The sequence below is a fragment of the Trichechus manatus genome, unplaced genomic scaffold, assembly GCF_000243295.1.
Source record: "Trichechus manatus latirostris isolate Lorelei unplaced genomic scaffold, TriManLat1.0 scaffold00029, whole genome shotgun sequence".
In the NCBI taxonomy this organism is placed as follows: Eukaryota; Metazoa; Chordata; class Mammalia; order Sirenia; family Trichechidae; genus Trichechus; species Trichechus manatus.
In genome coordinates this window covers 1,968,566-1,986,455 of record NW_004443965.1, presented here as the reverse complement: position 1 = coordinate 1,986,455, position 17,890 = coordinate 1,968,566, and the positions used below count along the sequence as shown (strand labels likewise).

Here is a 17,890-nt window from a genome sequence, read left to right as displayed (position 1 = left end):
CTAATGTAGCGGCTTTCAGAGTGCCCTACAGGACACTTAAGTCCGCAGAACCCCTCTAGATGGGGAGAAAGGCCTGTTTGTGCTGGCTTCTTGACCAGAGCACTGTTCCTTTATCTCATCTCCACAGTGAGTTTCCCTGTAAAATTTCATTTGAACAAAAGATTTAACAACTAAAAAGATATCTGCAAACCACTGACCTAATGGTAGCATTAGGATCATTGCATAATAAAAATACACCCATATACCCCTGAAATCTGGCCTGGCCTTCAACAGCCCAATAATATAATGAGGCATGTTGGGCGATTCAAAAATCCCAGGCCAGGAGCCAGAAGACCTGAGTACTTGTCTCTTATCTGCCACACATTAACCCTGTGACCTCGGGAAAATGTTTTGACCTTTGAAATTTAGTATGTCTTTTGTAAAATGAGAGTATAATATGATTGCCAAGACCTCTCCCAGCACCAAGACATTCTTCAATGTCAAACGAGCTCCTCCATTCTGTCAAAGGGGAAGGAGCAGTTGGAGATGGGACAGAATTCTCTATAGAGAATTTGAGCATAGAAAAAATTTTTAGAGGAAAAGTAATTTGTTCTTCTGTCTAGAATAAGTATATTTTGCTGTCAACAGCTCATCTAGGTCAAACAGTCCTGTAGGAAATGTTTGCTGATAGCAAAGGCTTTTTGGTACAAGGTGACTGACTGAAGGGCTGTCTGGGCGTTTATGCTGAGATCATCAGAAGCGCGCAGGAACAGCAGGGTGGTCAGCAGTGACAAGATCTGAAAGAGGGCAGGATGGAGAATCTGTTAGTCTTCTCAGTGAAGACGACCTTGGGGACATTAGCAAGGACAGTTTGGATACACAAAGTTTTTTCAAAAAGCAGTAGCATTTTCAAAATTATACTTCATTAGCATAGGTTTGACTTTACCACTAACAGTTTAGTATACAAAAGGCATTTTTACGTTAAATAGGTTGTTGTGAAAAATAAAAATTGGAATTACTTTTTAAATGCAGCTTTTTTTAACTGAGTGGAAAATACGAATGAATATTGTTGAGATTGTACACAAAATTTTTAGTTGAACCAAACCTATTGCTATCAAGTCAATTCCAACTCATAGCAACCATACAGAGTAGAATTCCCCATAGGATTTCCAAGGCTGTAATCTTTCTGGAAGTAGACTGCCACATCTTTCTCCCACAGAATGGCTGGTGGGTTCAAACTGAGGACCTTTTGGCTAGCAGTCGAGTGCTTAACCACTGCACCACCAGGGCTCCTAATTTTCTTTTCTTTCTTTTTTTTTTTTGTTACCAGGTACCATATTGTTATAATAATAAACTCACCATGAAAACATTAAAAGTTAATTTTGAGATCCCATTAAAAAATTAAGTTTGTTTCCATTTTCTTAGAATTATATATATTTTTTTAATTATGTTTTTTAGAATAAACTGAGCAACCGTGTGTAAGAATAATTTATATGGAAGCACAAAAGGAAACAAATTGATATCCTTTTGCTTCTTGTAACTTTTTCCACAAATTTTCTGTCAATTGTTCTTTTTTTGTTGGCATTTTGTTTTAATTCAGGACTTTCACAAAATTGTTTTCTCTTGAGTGATTTGGGTTGGGTAAGTTGTATTACAACCCTGGGGAAAAAAAATTCATTTCAACCTGTAATGAACATTTTATGTTCAAGACACTCTGCTTGACATTTGAGGGTAATGCAAAGGTAAATCAATCAGGCCTGCTCTCTAACAGCATTTACTTCTAGGAAGAAGACAAAGAAAAATCACTTCTGGCAAATTCTAAGTGAGGGATCAGGGACAGCTGTGCAGAAATAGCTTAAAGAGAGACAGGGCTTTTGGTCAGCAGAAAAGAGAGGGATGAAGATTATTCCAGAAAAATGAGGAAAATCACAGAGGGATATAAGTGTGTGCCATCAACTAAATATACTAAAGGCCACTGAATTACATACACTTTAAAAGGATGGATTTTATGGTATGTGAATTATATCTCAATAAAGCTGTTTACAGTGTATGTGGTATATGTCAGGGATGACAGGTATAAATTGTTGTGGTAAAAACATATGATCCCTGGGGCAGTACAGAAGGAGATGAGTTTGGAGAGAGGTTTGGGGCCAAAACACACAAGTCTTGAAAACCATGCTAGGAATTGTGGGTTTTGTTCTCTGGGCATTCAGAAACTATTTTAAGTTTTTAAGCATGGGGATCAATATGACTCAATTGATTTTAATATATAAATCTGCTGGCAAGCTGAAAGATGGATTAGCTGTTAGACAAAGTGAGAGTGGAGAGAAAAGTTAGGCTATGGGAATAAGTCAGATGAAAGAATTTAAACTAGCGAAGCAACAGTGGGGTTGAAAGGACGTGTTGGTGACTGGATATTGAAGATTAAGGGAGCAAGAAGAATCAAAACCCCCAAATTTCTCATTTTTCATCATTTATAGAACAAGGGAATTGTGTTGGTTTTCTGTGCTGCATAACAAATTACTAAAAAACTTAGCAATTTAAGGCAACACACATTTATTATTTCAAATTTTCTGTGGGTCTCTAGCCCAGGCAGCGCTTAGCTGGGTCCTGTGCAAGGCTGCAAAGCGTTGGCCAGAGCAGGTTCTCATCTGGAGGTGAACTGGGCATGGACCCATTTCCAAGCTCATTCAGGTTGTTGGCAGAATTCAACTCCTGAGTTGTAGGACTAAGGTCCTCAGCTTTTTGTTGACTGCCAGCTGGAGGCCACTTTCAGGTTTTAGAGGGTGCTCACAGATCCATGCTAATTGACAGATGAAAAATCACATTTCACTCTTGTTTAAGTTTGTATATTAATGAGGTTGAACATCTTGATGAGTTTGTTGCTTTTGTGATTTAACTTTTTTGCCTATCTTTCTGTTGAAATATTTACCATTTTGCTTTGCTGTTTGAGACTCTGTATTTTCTGGATATTAACCTTTTGTCATGTGTTGGAAATATTTTTCTCAGTTTACAGTCTGTCTTTTAACTTTTCCATGATATGTTTTTGCTGTTCAGAGGTTGAGAATTTTAAGTAGTTAATTCCATTTACACTGTTACTTTCCAGTTTCTGTTTTTGGTGTCAGGTATGTAAAGCCACCCACCTACTGCCCACAGATTATATTTCACCTATACCTCCTGATGTGTTTATGATTTCTACGTTTACACTAAATTCTAAGTCCATATGTTAGGTGCCGTCAAGTCAGTTATGACTCACAGTGACCCTTACGTACAACAGAACGAAACACTGCCTAGCCCTGCACCATCCTCACAATTATTGCTATGTTTGGCCCATTCTTGCAGCCACTGTGTCAGTCCATCTCGTTGGAGGTTTTCCTCTTTTCGCTGACCTTCTTTAGCAAGCATGATGTCCTTCTCCAGGCACTAGTCCCCCAGATGACATGTCAAAGTACATGAGACGAAGTGTCTCCATCCTCGCTTCTAAGGAGAATTCTGGCTTCTTACTTCTTCCAGGATAGTTTGTTGTTCTTCTGGCAGTCCATGGTATATTCAATATGCTTCATGAACACTTTAATTCAAAGGCATCAATTCTTTGATCTCCTTTATTCATTGTCCAACTTTCACAATCATATGGGGCGATTGAAAATACCATGGCTTGGGTCAGGTGCATCTCAGTGCTCAAACTGACATCTTTGCTCTTTAACACTTCAAAGAGGTCTTTTGCAGCAGATTTGCCCAATGCAGTGCATCGTTTGATTTCTTGGCTGCTGCTTCTGTGTTGATTGTAAATCCAAGTAAAATGAAATCCTTGACAACTTCAGTATTTTCTTGACTTCCATGATATTGCTTGTTGGTCCAGTTGTGAGGATTTTTGTTTGCTTTATGTTGAGGTATAATCCATACTGAAGGCTGTAGTCTTTGGTCTTTATCAGTAAGTGCTTCAAGTCTTCTTCACTTTCAGCAAGCAAGGTTGTGTTATGTGCATATTACAGGTTGTTAATGAGTCTTCCTCTAGTCCTGATGCCACATTCTTCTTCATATAGTCCAGCTTCTCAGATTATTTGCTCAGCATATAGATTGAATAAGTATGGTGAAAGGATACAACACTGACACACACCTTTTCTGATTTTAAACCATGCAGGAATAGGGACACATCTTTATTTTTTCTGAAATAATGAATTAACTAGCAACTTTTGTTAATCATTTACCCATTTCCTCCTGATTTGAAATGTCACTTTTGTCATATGCTAATTGTTCTATATTCCTATGTGTGTATTTGCCTAAAAATATCTGCCCCAGAAGCATCCCGAACCAAACCAAACCAAACCCCCTGGCGTCAAGTGGATTCCTACTCATAGTGACCCCGTAGGGTTTCCAAGGCTGTAAATCTCTATGGAAGCAAACTGCCACATTTTTCTCTCACGGAGCTGCTGGTGGTTTCAAACCGCCTACCTTTTGGTTAGCAGTCGATTACTTTAACCACTGTGTCACCAGGGCTCCAGGAGCATCCTATGATTCCTGGAATTCCCAGCAAGAACGTTCTATTAACTGTTTGTAGAATGCTCTTAAGTATAATATTTAAACATACTATTGTATTAAAAAAATCTTATCCAGTGCTTGTTACTTTAATTCTTGAGAACTAAAGATTCCCCCCATATATTTGCCTTGTCAGAGTATTCATTATCAGCCAAAGATTTCTTCTTTATGTCTGCTCACAACCTGCCAGGGATAAAGGCAAATAATGTTAAGGGGGTCAGACATTGTGATGATAAAAAAATTCAAGAGTGGTTTAGCAATACAGAAGTTTAATCTTCCTCTTGCTTTATACTGGGGAAAATACTAGTAAATTTTGAAAATTGAGATAAATAATAGTATTTGAACTTTGAAAAGATAGCCAGAATGCTTCTGAGTTAGCAACATTTTAGAAATTGTTTTGCAGTTGTTGATTTTAAAATAGATAAAATTGACAGAGCTTTGAGTAAAACCTTCTTATTAGCCCCACCATAGATGTAATTTATTATAGTTTCTAAATGCCGCTGGGTACTGGAACAGTTTTCATAAAGCTCTACCAGTCCGTGGGGGAAAATATCACACACGACTTACTGTTACTGTTAGAGGGCTACAACCACAGAGTTGGTTAAGGCTCAATATTTCACCGTGAGTTTCTCCAGAACTAAAAGGTGCATTATGCTGCTGTAGGTCAAGTGTGAAGGGTATGGTCTACTTGTGAATTATTGTAGCAAAACTAAATTGATGAAGGTATTTTTTCTGAGAAAATAGTTACTAGCAATCATAAAGCTGGCTAGTGGGTTGAAAACCGGAATTCCAGATTTTGCTATTAAATTAGCAGCATGACTTTGAGTATTACCTAGTTATTCCCTTTGTTTTTTTCAGTTTCCTTTTGTACTAAATTGGTATCTTCCCCAAATGTGTTCTGTAGAACATTATTGCCACAAGGTACTCAAGGAGAAAGTGGTCATGCTCCATGGTCAAATGAGTTAGGAAAACATTGTGTTCTAGATCCCCCACTAAGAAATGCATAATGTGTAGTAGGATATTGTTATGGATTGAATTGTGTCCCCCCAAAATTTATGTCAATTTGGCTAGTCCATGATTCTCAGTATTGTGTGATTGTCCGCCGTTTTGTCATCTGATGTGATTTTCCTATGTGCTGTAAATCCTACCTCTATGATGTTAATGAGGTGGGATTAGAGGCAGTTATGTTAATGAGGCAGGACTCAATCTACAAGATTAGGTTGTGTCTTAAGTCAATCTCCTTTGAGATATAAAAGAGAGAAGCAAGCAGAGAGACAGAGGGACCTTATACCACCAAGAAACAAGAGCCAGGCAAACAGTGCGTCCTTTGGACCCGGATTCTCTGTGCTGAGAAGCTCGTCGACCAGGGAAGATTGATGACAAGGACCTTCCCCCAGAGCTGACAGAGAGAGGAAGCCTTCCCATGGAGCTGGCACCCTAAATTCGGACTTCTGGCTTCCTAGACTGTTTGAGAGAATAAATTTCTCTTTGTTAAAGCCATCTACTTGTGGTATTTCTGTTATAACAGCACTAGATGACTAAGATGGATACTAAAGCCTGTAAGAACACTTACAAGGGGCCTGGTGGCACAAGCAGTTTGTGATTGGCTGCTAACTTAAAAGTTGGCAGTTCGAACCCACCCAGTGACTCCGTGGACAAAAGGCCTGGCAAATTGCTCCCATAAAGATTACAGCCAAGAAAACCCTATAGAGCAGTTCTGTTCTATAACACATGGGGTTGCCTTCAGTCGGGGGCCGACTCAACCGCAGCTAACAACAAGAACACTTACAGGTAAAAAATCCACTAAAATCTTTTGGATGTACTTCTTGGCATCCATAGAAATTTGCGTTCAATGAAGTCCACTTTGGGAATCTGTATTAGCTGCTGTCTGAGGGCATTAAACATCTGTAATTCTAGTCCTAATAAAGTTTCATCTCATAAGTAAATTATTTCATATGTGGTACTTCAACGTCAGTGTGGAATCTTCTTAAGGAAACACTGGGAAAACCTTTAATTGTACAATATCCTAGTGCTCATGGATTTTTAGACACAGCAACACTTGTTTCGCCCAATGAATAACAAAACTTTGGTTTGGAATTGTCAGAAAAGAGCAGGACAAAGCGTTTCCCTTGAGCCCTGGTGGTGAAGTAGTTAAGAACTTGGCTGCTAACCAAATGGTCAGCAGTTCGGATCCACCATCCGCTCCTTGGAAACCCTATGGGGCATGTCATGGATTGAATTGGGTCCCCAAAAATATGTGTCAACTTGGTTAGACCATGATCCCCAGTATTGTGTGGTTGTCCTCCATTTTGTGATTTTCCTATGTGTTATAATTCATAATCTCTGCCTGTGGTTAAAGAGGATTAGGGTGAGATGTAACACACTTGCTAAGGTCACATTCCTGCTCCAGTGTAAAGGAGTTTCCCTGGGATGTGGCCTGCACCACCTTTTATCTTAACAAAGGGAAGCAAGCAGAGAGTTGGGGGCCTCATACCACCAAGAGAGCAGCGCCGGGAATAGAGCACATCCTTTGGACCCAGAGTTCCTGCCCAGAGAAGCTCCTAGTCCAGGGGAAGATTGACGAGAAGGACCTTCCTCCAGAGCTGACTGAGAGAGAAAGCCTTCCTCTGGAGCTGACACCCCGAATTTGGATTTCTAGCCTACTAGACTGTGAGAGAATAAATTTCTCTTTGTTAAAGCTATCTGCTTGTGGTATTTCTGTTATAGCAGCACTAGATGACTGAGATAGGGCAGTTCTACCCTGTTCTGTAGGGTCAATATGAATTGGAATCAACTCGACAGCAATGGGCAAGGGTTTCCCTACTCTTCAGAAACTCTGTCCAGTACCAAAGGCTCTCTACCAGGTGCAGTTTGATGTTAGGTACTCATTACTTCCAACATGTATTTCTTCTGTTTAATATAATTTAAGCCGTTATTGGCTCAAAATATGTAGACCCCTAGGGGAGGTCTTTTATGTTTATTGTTCATAAAATGATGCTTGGCTTTCTAATAAGGAAGTTCTGAGGAAAAATCAGAGTATCTTCATCTTATTTGTAGGATGGGAGCTGCAGACAATATATATAAAGGACAGAGTACATTTATGGAAGAACTGACAGACACAGCAGAAATAATAAGAAAAGCAACATCACAGTCCTTGGTTATCTTGGATGAATTGGGAAGAGGGACGAGCACCCATGATGGAATCGCCATTGCTTACGCTACGCTCGAGCATTTTATTAGAGATGTAAGTGCCCTGCATACCCTTTTGGTACATACTACACAAATAGTTTTCCTGACTTGAGTATCCAATTATTCAAAATTATTTTTAATTGTTATGATTGACCCTATCCCTATACTTGATCATTATTATCCTATACTCTGAGCTCAGATAGATTGGTCCTAAATTATGTTTGTAAATCTTTGATGTGTCTTTCCTTTCTTCGCTGAAGCAAAATAAACCTGGTCTGCAGGAGAAAGGTCTCCATGGCAATATATTCACCCAAGGCTCTATCTAATTATCCTTGGCAAGCTCTAAATCAAGAGAAGGTACAATCTACTTACAGTCTAATCCTTGAGGAAAGAACAAAAAGGAGATAATGTCATTTTTACCCTGTGGGATCTGTTTTAGCAGTATCCTAAAAGATCTCAATATAAGGCCTTTGATCTCATCTTTTGTATCTGTTTGAGTTACGTATGCATTTGGTAACTATGCTTTTTTCAGAGTGCATATCTAAGCATCTCAGTATGAAATATTTTTGTGTCAAACGTTACAACTCTATATTTCTTTCAAACTCTCCCCTCTTATTTACTCCTTCTGTCCAATTTGGTCTTTCCTGCCCCTAAGTCTTGTCTCTACTTTGGCCTTTCTTTTTTTCATTCTGTTACTCTTTGTGTCTTCCTTACTCCGCATTCCTTCCCCCTTCATGTCTCATCTCTTCCTTAAATAGCTAATGAAACATATTTTTTACTTTTATTTCATTCCAAAAATCATACAACACAAAAGTAAAATTCCTTTTTCATTAAATTTTTGTGGCCCTCGGTTTTTTTAGTCTAAGCATTTATTTAATTATGTATCTTAATGATGACATGTTCCCTACTTTAAAATGTATACTTTTTTTTCTTTAAAAAGGAATTTTTATTTATTTGCAAAAAGATGTAACATCACTATGTGTCTGTCAGTTTGTCGTACTGTGATGGCTTGTGTGTTGCTGTGATACTGGAAGCTTTGCCACCGGTATTTCAAATACCAGCAGGGTCATCCTTGGTGGAAAGGTTTCAGCAGAGCTTCCAGACTGAGATAGACTAGGAAGAAGGACCTAGCAGTCTCCTTCAGAAAAAATTGGCCAGTGAAAATCTCATGAATAGCAGTGGAACATTATCTGATATAGTGCCAAAAGATGAGCCCCCCAGGTTGGAAGACACTCAAAAGATGACTGGGGAAGAGCTGCCTCCTCAAAGTAGAGTCGACTTTAATGACATAGATGAAGTCAAGCTTTCGGGACCTTCATTTGCTGATGTGACATGACTCAAAATGAGAAGAAACAGTTACAAACATCCATTAATATTCAGAACGTGGAATGTATGACATATGAATCTAGGAGAATTGGAAGTTCTCAAAAATGAAATGGAATGCGTACACATGGATAAACTAGGCATTAGTGAGCTGAATTGGACTGGTGTTGGCCATTTTGAATCAGAGAGTCATATGATCTACTATGCCAAGAATGCCAACTTGAAGAGAAATGGCGTTGCATTCATCAGCAAAAAGAACATTACAAGATCTATCCTGAAGTACAACACTGTCAATGATAGAATAATGTCCATTCACCTGCAAAGTAAACAAGTTAATACGAGTATTATTCAAATTTATGCACTAACCGCTAAGGCTAGAATGAAGAAATTGAAGATTTCAACCAACTTCTGCAGTCTGAAATTGATCAGACAGGCAGTCAAGATGCATTGATAATTGCTGGTGATTCGAATTTGAAAGTTGGAAACAAAGAAGGATCAATAGTTAGAAAATATGGTCTCGATGATTGAAACGATGCCGGAGATCGCATGATAGAATTTTGCAGGACCAACGACTTCTTCATTGCAAATACCTTTTTTCAACAACATAAACAGCGACTATACACGTGGACCTCACCAGATGGGATACACAGGAATCAAATCCACTCCATCTGTCGATAGAGATAATGGAAAAGCTCAATATCATCAGTCAGAACAAGGCCAGGGGCCGAATGCAGAACAGACCATCAATTGCTCATATGCAAGTTCAAGCTGAAGCTGAAGAAAGTTAGAACAAGTCCACAAGAGCCAGAGTACGACCTTGAGTATATCCCATCTGAATTCAGAGACCATCTCAAGAATAGATTTGACACGTTGAATGCTAATGACTGAGGACCAGCCAAGTTGTGGAATGACACCAAGGACTTCATGAAGAAAGCAAGAGGTCATTAAAAAGACAGGAAAGAAAGAAAAGACCAAAATGGATGTCAGAAGAGACTCTGAAACTTGCTCTTGAACGTCAAGTGCTAAAGCAAACAGAAGAAATGATGAAGTCAAAGAGCTGAGGAGAAGATTTCAAAGGGTGACTTGAGAAGACATAGTAAAGTATTTTAATAACATGTGCAAAGACCTGGAGTTAGAAAACCAGACGGGAAGCACACACTTGGCATTTCTCAAGCTGAAAGAACTGAAGAAAAAATTCAAGCCTCGAGTTGCAATAGTGAAAGATTCTACAGGGAAAATATTAAATGACGCAGGAAGTATCAAAAGAAGATGGAAGGAATACACAGAGTCACTATACCAAAAAGAATTGGTCGACATTCAGTCATTTCAAGAGGGAGCATATGATCAGGAACCTATGGTACTGAAGGAACAGGTCCAAGCTGCATTGAAGGCATTGGCAAAATAAAAAGCTGCAGGAATTGATGGAATACCAATTGAGATGTTTCATCAAACAGATGCAGCTCTGGAAGTGCACATCTATTCCTAGAAATTTGGAAGACAGCTTACCTGGCCAACTAACTTGAAGAGATCCATATTTATGCCTATTCCAAAGAAAGGAGATGCAACAGAATGCGGAAATTAGCAAACAGTGTATTAATATCATGCACAAGTAAAATTTTGCTGACGATCATTCAAAAGCAGCTGCAGCAGTACATCGACAGGTAACTGTCAGAAATTCAAGCTGGGTTCAGAAGAGGATGTGGAACAAGGGATATATTGCTGATGTCAGATGGATCCTGGCTGAAACCAGGAAATACCAGAAAAATGTTTACCTGTGTTTTATTGACAATGCAAAGGCATTTGACTGTGTGGATCATAATGAATTATGAATAACATTGCAAAGAATGGGAATTCCAGAACACTTAATTGTGCTCATGAGGAACCTGCACATAGATCAAGAAGCAGTCATTCGAATAGAACAAGGGGATACTGTATGGTTTAAAGTCAGGAAAGATGTGTTTCAGAGTTGTATCCTTTCACCATACTTATTCAATCTGTATGCTGAGCAAATAATCCAAAAAACTGGACTATATGAAGAAGGGGACATGAGGATTTGAGGGAGACTAATCAATAACCTGCATTATGCAGATGACACAACCTTGCTTGCTGAAAGTGAAGAAGACTTTAAGCATTTACCTATGAAGATCAAAGACTACAGCCTTCAGTATGGATTATACCTCAACATAAAGAAAACAGAAATCCTCACAACTGGACCAGTAAGCAACACCATGCTAAACGGAGAAAAGATTGAAGCTGTCAAGGGTTTCATTTTCCTTGTATCCACAATCAACATCCATGGAAGCAGCAGTTAAGAAATCAAAAGACGCATTGCGTTGCGCAAATCTGCTGCAAAAGATCTCTTTAAAGTGTTCAAAAGCAAAGATATCACCTTGTAGACTAAGGTGCGCCTGATGCAAGCCATGTGTTTTAAATCACCTCATATGCATACAAAAGTTGGTCAATGAATACAGAAGACTGAAGAAGAATCGATGCCTTTGAATTATGGTGTTGGCAAAGAATATTGAGTGTACCATGGGCTGCCAGAAGAATGAACAAATCTGCCTTGGAAGAAGTACAACCAGAGTGCTCCTTAGAAGCAAGGATGGCAAGAGTTCGTCTCACATACTTTGGACAGGTTATCAGGAGGGATCAGTCCCTGGAGAAGGGCATTATGCTTGGTAAAGTAGAGGGTCATGGAAAAAGAAGAGGACCCTCAACGAGATGGATTGACACAGTGGCTGCAACAGTAGGCTCAAGCATAATAACGATCATGAGTATGGTGCGGGACCGGGCAGTGTTTCGTTCTGCTGTACATAGGGTTGCCATGAGTCGGAATCAGCTCAATGACACCTAACAACAATAACAATAACACTTAAGCCAAATAATTAAACTAAGCATCACCAGTACTGGGTCAAATTGACGTCATGCTTCTCTTAATGTAATGTACTGAAAAGGGTACATCACCTACATATGTATATAATATTCCTAGAAAAAATGTTTAGCCTGAATCTAATCATGAAGAAATAATCAGACAAATCCAAATTGAGGGATTTTATACAAAGCAACTGTCCTGGATACTGCAACAATATTAACGTCATGAAAAGACAAGCAGAGGCTTTGGGAACTCTTCTAGATTAAGGGACTAAGAGTAATGCATGATCCTTGATTTTTGAAAAATGCTATAAAGAACATTATTGAAATAGTTGAGGAAATTTAAATATGGACTGCATATTAGATAATAGTAGTAATGATATCTGTTAATTTTCTTGAGTAATAATTTTATTCTGGTTAGGTAGGAGAATGCTTTTGTTCTTAGAAGATTGAAGCTTAAGTATCTAGGGGTGTCGTGTCATGATGTCTGCAACTAATTTTCAAATGGGTCAGAAAGAATGTGTGTGTGTGTGTGGTGTGTGTGTGTGTGTGTGTAGAGATGGGAGGGAGGGAGGAAGGGGAAAGATGCAAAATATTAATGGGTTTTCTAAATAAAGAGTGTATGGATGTTCATTGTACTAGTCTTGCAACTTTTATGAATTTTTGAATTCTTTCAAAATAGAAAGTTGGGAAAAGTTTCAATTAAAATAAAATTTAAAAATAAATTCATGTTTACTGTATGTTTTATTGCTTTAGGTGAAATCCTTAACCCTGTTTGTCACCCATTATCCACCAGTTTGTGAACTAGAAAAAAGTTACTCACAACAGGTGGGGAATTATCACATGGGATTCTTGGTCAATGAAGAGGAAAGCAAACAGGATCCAGGTATGAAATATTCCTGCAGTAATACAGTTAGAATGCTGCTGGTTTTCATGTTTGGTAATTTAACTTTTATAGGTACATGAACTTACTACTTATTAATAATACAAGCTGTGAATGTCAGTTATAAATAATGTTTGTCTAAATCCATTTTCTCTAAGCTTAGGAATTTGCGTTCATCCTTGCCACGCTGAGTCCTTCTGTAGTCTTCCTTATCCGTTTGGAATGGCAACCCTTTTTCTACAGAGGAGAGTGGAAGGGCACTTAGGTTTTTCTCTAGTGCCTAACATTCTTGCATGATACATCTCAGCAAAGATGCCCTGACTGTCGAGTGCAAAGTGTTATTAGTCATCTTTGTAAATGCCCAATATATTTCCCAAAATATCATTAAACATTTATTACTTACTATTAAGGGCCATATAGGGTCGCTGTGAGTTGGAATCAACTCGACAGCACACAGCAACAATGACAAGGACCATATACTAGCCCTGGTGGTGCTATGGTTAAGCACTCAGCTATTAACCAAAAGGTTGATGGTTTGAACCCACCAGCCACTCCTTGGGAGAAAAAACCTGGCAATCTGCTCCCATAAAGATTATAACCTAGGAAACCCTATTGGGCAGTCCTACTCTGTTATATGGGGTAGCTATATGTAATATTCATATATCGACTCCACGGCGTACAACAACAAAGGCCATATACTCTATTGGACACTTTGTGTGTTTTATCTTAATTTCACAGTCTCAGAGAGGTAAAGTGGTATGTGGGATCAATGATATTTTTCCTGGCCTTTCCAGTTATTACTAGTCTCACAGAAATGAAACACTTCATGAAAAAGAACACCATCAGCCATTAGAAGTAAGTTCAAGTGCTGCAACAACATAGTAGGCTTTAGCATAATTTTTTCCTTATTCAGTAGTAGTTTTTTTTAAGCTACCAGTCACAGGCCAGTGACAATTTGCACAACTGATGAGCTACCATGGAAAATCCATTATCCAATACACTCCAGAGTCCACCTTTTATTTTGGAAAAGTAATAAGGATGGACATGAAAAAGAAATCACGCAAGTGGCCCAAATAAAGCGCTGGACCTCAGATAAATTTAATGTTAGGCAATTCCTGCCTTTCACCACCATGTGGTCTCAAAAAACACATCGAAAGTCCTCTCATAGGAGCAGTTCGGTATCTACAAATCTGTCTCCAAAGTGGCAGGAGAAGTCTTAGAAACCAAAACCCAGTGGGATAGACAGAACAGAGTCCACCAAGAGGGAACGGGAGGCCTCAGTGCTACTAGGCGTTTCATGTGAGCTGAGTACTAACCGAGAGCATTATATCTTTCCCTTAAGTTTTCCGGCATTTTATTTTATTGATTTAAATTTTTTATCCACGAACCTAATTTTAAAGACAAAATGATGCTTAGAGACTTGTGCTAACAAGCAGTGGCCCTCTGCTTCCTTTCCTCCACTCCACGCCCCTCCCCATCCCGATCCCAAGGCAACTACTTTAACTCTTTCATCTGTTTCTTCCGTATTTCTAAATAATATGCCTATTCTCCTGTCTCTTGATCCATCAACTTGAGACATTATTGGTTAACTTCTCATTATGTTAGATAGGAGTCTTCAGCCTCTCATATGCCCCTTTCCTCCCTGTATCTTTGCAATATAGTTGTTTCACATTTTTTCTGTTTTATTTGTATTTATTGTTTTCACTATTACTGCCTTGTTAAGGATTGCTTACTGAAGAGCCAAGTATTAAGACAGTGCATTTTCTTTCTTTTACAACTTTTTCTATTTTCTTGAAGGTAGTAATTGCCCTATTTTTTTCCATTTCTTTGTTTTCTTTGAGTCTAGAGTTGAATCCTCCTGTGCCCTTCTGTATCTTTGTAAAATACCTCTCTAGACATTTTTCCACATGGTTGGACCAGTGGTTCCACTTTTTTACCCACTGGGATAATTCCTCCTTGGAGTCCTCTATCCTTCTGCTCTTCTGAACTCAGTTGCTCTCTGGGCATGCTGCCCAGCTGTTGTCCTGGGACCTGCTTTGCCATCATCTTAGGAAGGCTTTTACCCTCTTTCTGTGCATTTGATTGCAAGTAACAGAACACTTAGACTCACACAGGCTCAAACAATAATTGTATTTATTTATATATCTATACATATATAAAATCTCCTTACAAAACCCTTAGAGGAACAGTGGGCTACAGCTCCTCTTCTTTGCAGTTGTCCAGGCTCTGCCCTCCTGCCCTGCTGGCTTCATCATCAGAATAGTGGCAAGATAGCTCTTTCAAGCATCATATCCAGAAATGACAATGTCCAAAGGAGGAAAAGGACCAGGATTTCCTGTGACTCTAACTTAGAGGAGCAAGGAAACCTTTCTCAGATGCCCTTTAGCATCTTATTGTTCCATCTCATTGTCAGAATTAAATCACATGCTTATTCTTAAACCAATCCCTGGATGCAAGGATGGCAGGAATGACCTTGATTGACTTGAGTTTACCATGATCTACTTTTGTAGTTGCATCTGAGGACACTATTCCCTGAGTTAAATGGTGAGGGAATGGATTCCTTACAAAATCAGGGTTTCCTTAGGGGCAGAATAGGTTTTGGATAAGCTACTAATAATGTCAACTAAAAAAAAAAAAACCCAAACCCATGGCCATCAAGTCAATTCCAACTCGTAGTGACCCTATAGGACAGAGTAGAACTGTCCCATAAAGTTTCCAAGGAGCGTCTTGTGGATTTGAACTGCCGACCTTTTAGTTAGCAGCCGTAGCACTTAACCACTACACCACCAGGGTTTCCACTAAAGGAGGTAAATTCTTTGAGACTTTGCATGAATAAAAACGTCTTTATTATGCCTTCATACTTGATTGACAGTTCAGTTAGGGCTAGAATTTTAGGTTAAAATCATTTTCACTCAGAATTTTCAAGGATGGCTCATTGCCTGTTCACTTCCAGTATCATTCCTGGCTGTATTTAGATATTTAGGTTCCACTCATTACCTCTAACCTCCTCCTTCCCTTCATAACAACTGCTAGTGAAGTTAGGCTTTAAAATAGAATTTTCTTAGTTTTCCTGTAATAAGCAGAAACATGAATTATTACTTTCACTGACTTTAAGTAGTGCCAGATAAACTTTTCAGTAATATCCATTTAAGAAATAGTCATAGCTTATAAGTAGTTAAGTTCTAAGAACTTTTGTTGTGAGGCTATAGAGAAACAAGTTGTTTTTATTCATTTTTCTCTGGCCCTCTCTGATTGCACATTTCCATCTCTTAACACACACACCACTTACTCCCACCCATTCACTCACTCACTCACTCAGGTGTGCACTACAAAGAGGGATAAAAGACAAACTTGAGGCAAAAAATAACCACAAAAGAGCTTCCACAGGTGATTGTGGAAAAGCAGTCACATTCATTACCTTGATGGTGTGAGAACTACCAGAATTAGTACTAGTGTGGATACCAGCTTATGATGACAAATTCAGCACCAATTTGTACCGAGGTATGTTAACAACTTGTTCAGGGCAATATAATATTTTATATAATTTAGTAATAGCATATATATATTTTCAAAAGAGAAAAAGCTATCAATAAACCTGTTTTTAAGCAAGAGTTACATTTTTTGTAGCATTTAGCAGGCTCTCAGAAAATGCTGTATGGATGGGTGGGTGGATGGATGGATGGGTGGGTGGGTGGATGGATGGATGGGTGGGTAGATGGATGGATGGATGGATGGATGGATGGTTTTTTAGAGAGACCAGCAAAGTGGATAGATTATAGTGGAGAGGCTAGAGGCAGGGAGATGAGCTAGGACTAAAACTTATTGAAGTGGTAAAGTCCATTTTTCTGTCTTAACAATTAAAAGAGTTTGCTTTTTTTGATTGCCTTCTGCTGCTTACTTCACTCTTGGTCTTGTGAGCATCAAAGAGTAACAAAAAATTATCCAGTTAGCAGGCACTGGTGTCTATATTCCTCTTCCCTACTCTGTTCCCACCCACTTCCTCACCTGCTCTTTGTGTTCCTTAGGTTTTATTTGAAGACAAAAGATATTCTTAGTGCTTCGTAATGGAGTGTTTTACTCTGTGTATTCCTGAGAGTGTCAGCATTCTCTTCAACTCCTACTTCTGGCACCTTAGAAGGGTATTATTTACATGTTGCTAAATTCTTAGAGAAGGAGGTTAAGGAAAATTCCATTATCTTTGTACTCTGTTGTATTCTGTCTTTTGGCTTTTTAGCTGTTAGCTGATAAAAGAACAGAAGCACACATATTTATCAAGTGAAATAATGTATAAGAAAAAACTCTTGATAAATTTACTAGAATCTCAGAAATCATTGTAAATCTGGTTCGTCTTGGATATTTTTGCAACAAAGTGCAATTATATTGAATTTCATAATAAGCTACATAAAAGCTACAAGAGCCTGAGGTGCTTTAGATTTATCAAAGATTAAACTATATACAGCATTTTCATAGTATTATCACACTTCATTATATTCTAATTCTTTGTTGTTGTGTGCCCTCGAGTAGATTCCAACTCATAGTGACCCTATAGGACAGAGTAGAACTGCTACATAGGGTTTCCTAGACTGTAATCTTTACTGATGAGGAACCCTGGTTGCACAGTGGTTAAGCGCTCAGCTGCTAACCAAGAGGTTGGCAGTTTGACCCCACCAGCCAGTCCGTAGGAGAAAGAGGTGTCAGTCTGCTTCTGTAAAGATTACAGTCTTGGAAACCCTATGGGGTAGTTCTACTCTGTCCTGTAGTTTCACTGTGACTCAGAATCAACTTGATGGCAACGTGTTTGGGATTTGTTTTTTTTTTTTTTTTTTAATTTTACCAGAGCAGATCACCAGGTCTTTCTCCTTTGGAGCAGCTGGTAGTTTCTAACTGCTGACCTTTCAGTTAGTAGCTGAGCACTTAACCATTGCAACACTGGGGATCCTTTCTAATTCTTTACAAGGTCTTAATTCATATGCTTGTATATGTGTCACAGGCTGAGTTCCTCAGGAAGTAGACTCTCAGGGTTTAAGAGGTTTATTAGAGACTGCTCTCGGGGTCAACACCTGAGGGCAGGACTGGGCAGAGGAAGAAGTTGGACTACTGTGTTGCAGT

The 17,890-nt window shown here is 38.8% G+C and overlaps 1 protein-coding gene across 4 annotated transcripts in view; it reads left to right on the top strand.

Moving 5' to 3' along the window:
* The window catches only part of MSH3 (mutS homolog 3), a 202,069-nt gene that overhangs the window by 179,555 nt on the left and 4,624 nt on the right, over positions 1 to 17,890 (top strand). For 3 of the 4 annotated variants that reach the window (XM_023729462.1, XM_023729461.1, XM_023729463.1), the window contains exons 21-22: positions 7,573 to 7,759; positions 12,655 to 12,784. In XM_023729462.1, the coding sequence (XP_023585230.1) occupies positions 7,573 to 7,759; positions 12,655 to 12,784 (317 nt within the window). Of the gene's footprint in view, positions 1 to 7,572; positions 7,760 to 12,654; positions 12,786 to 17,890 lie in introns of those variants that run through there. The other variant, XM_023729464.1, reaches the window with a different exon arrangement.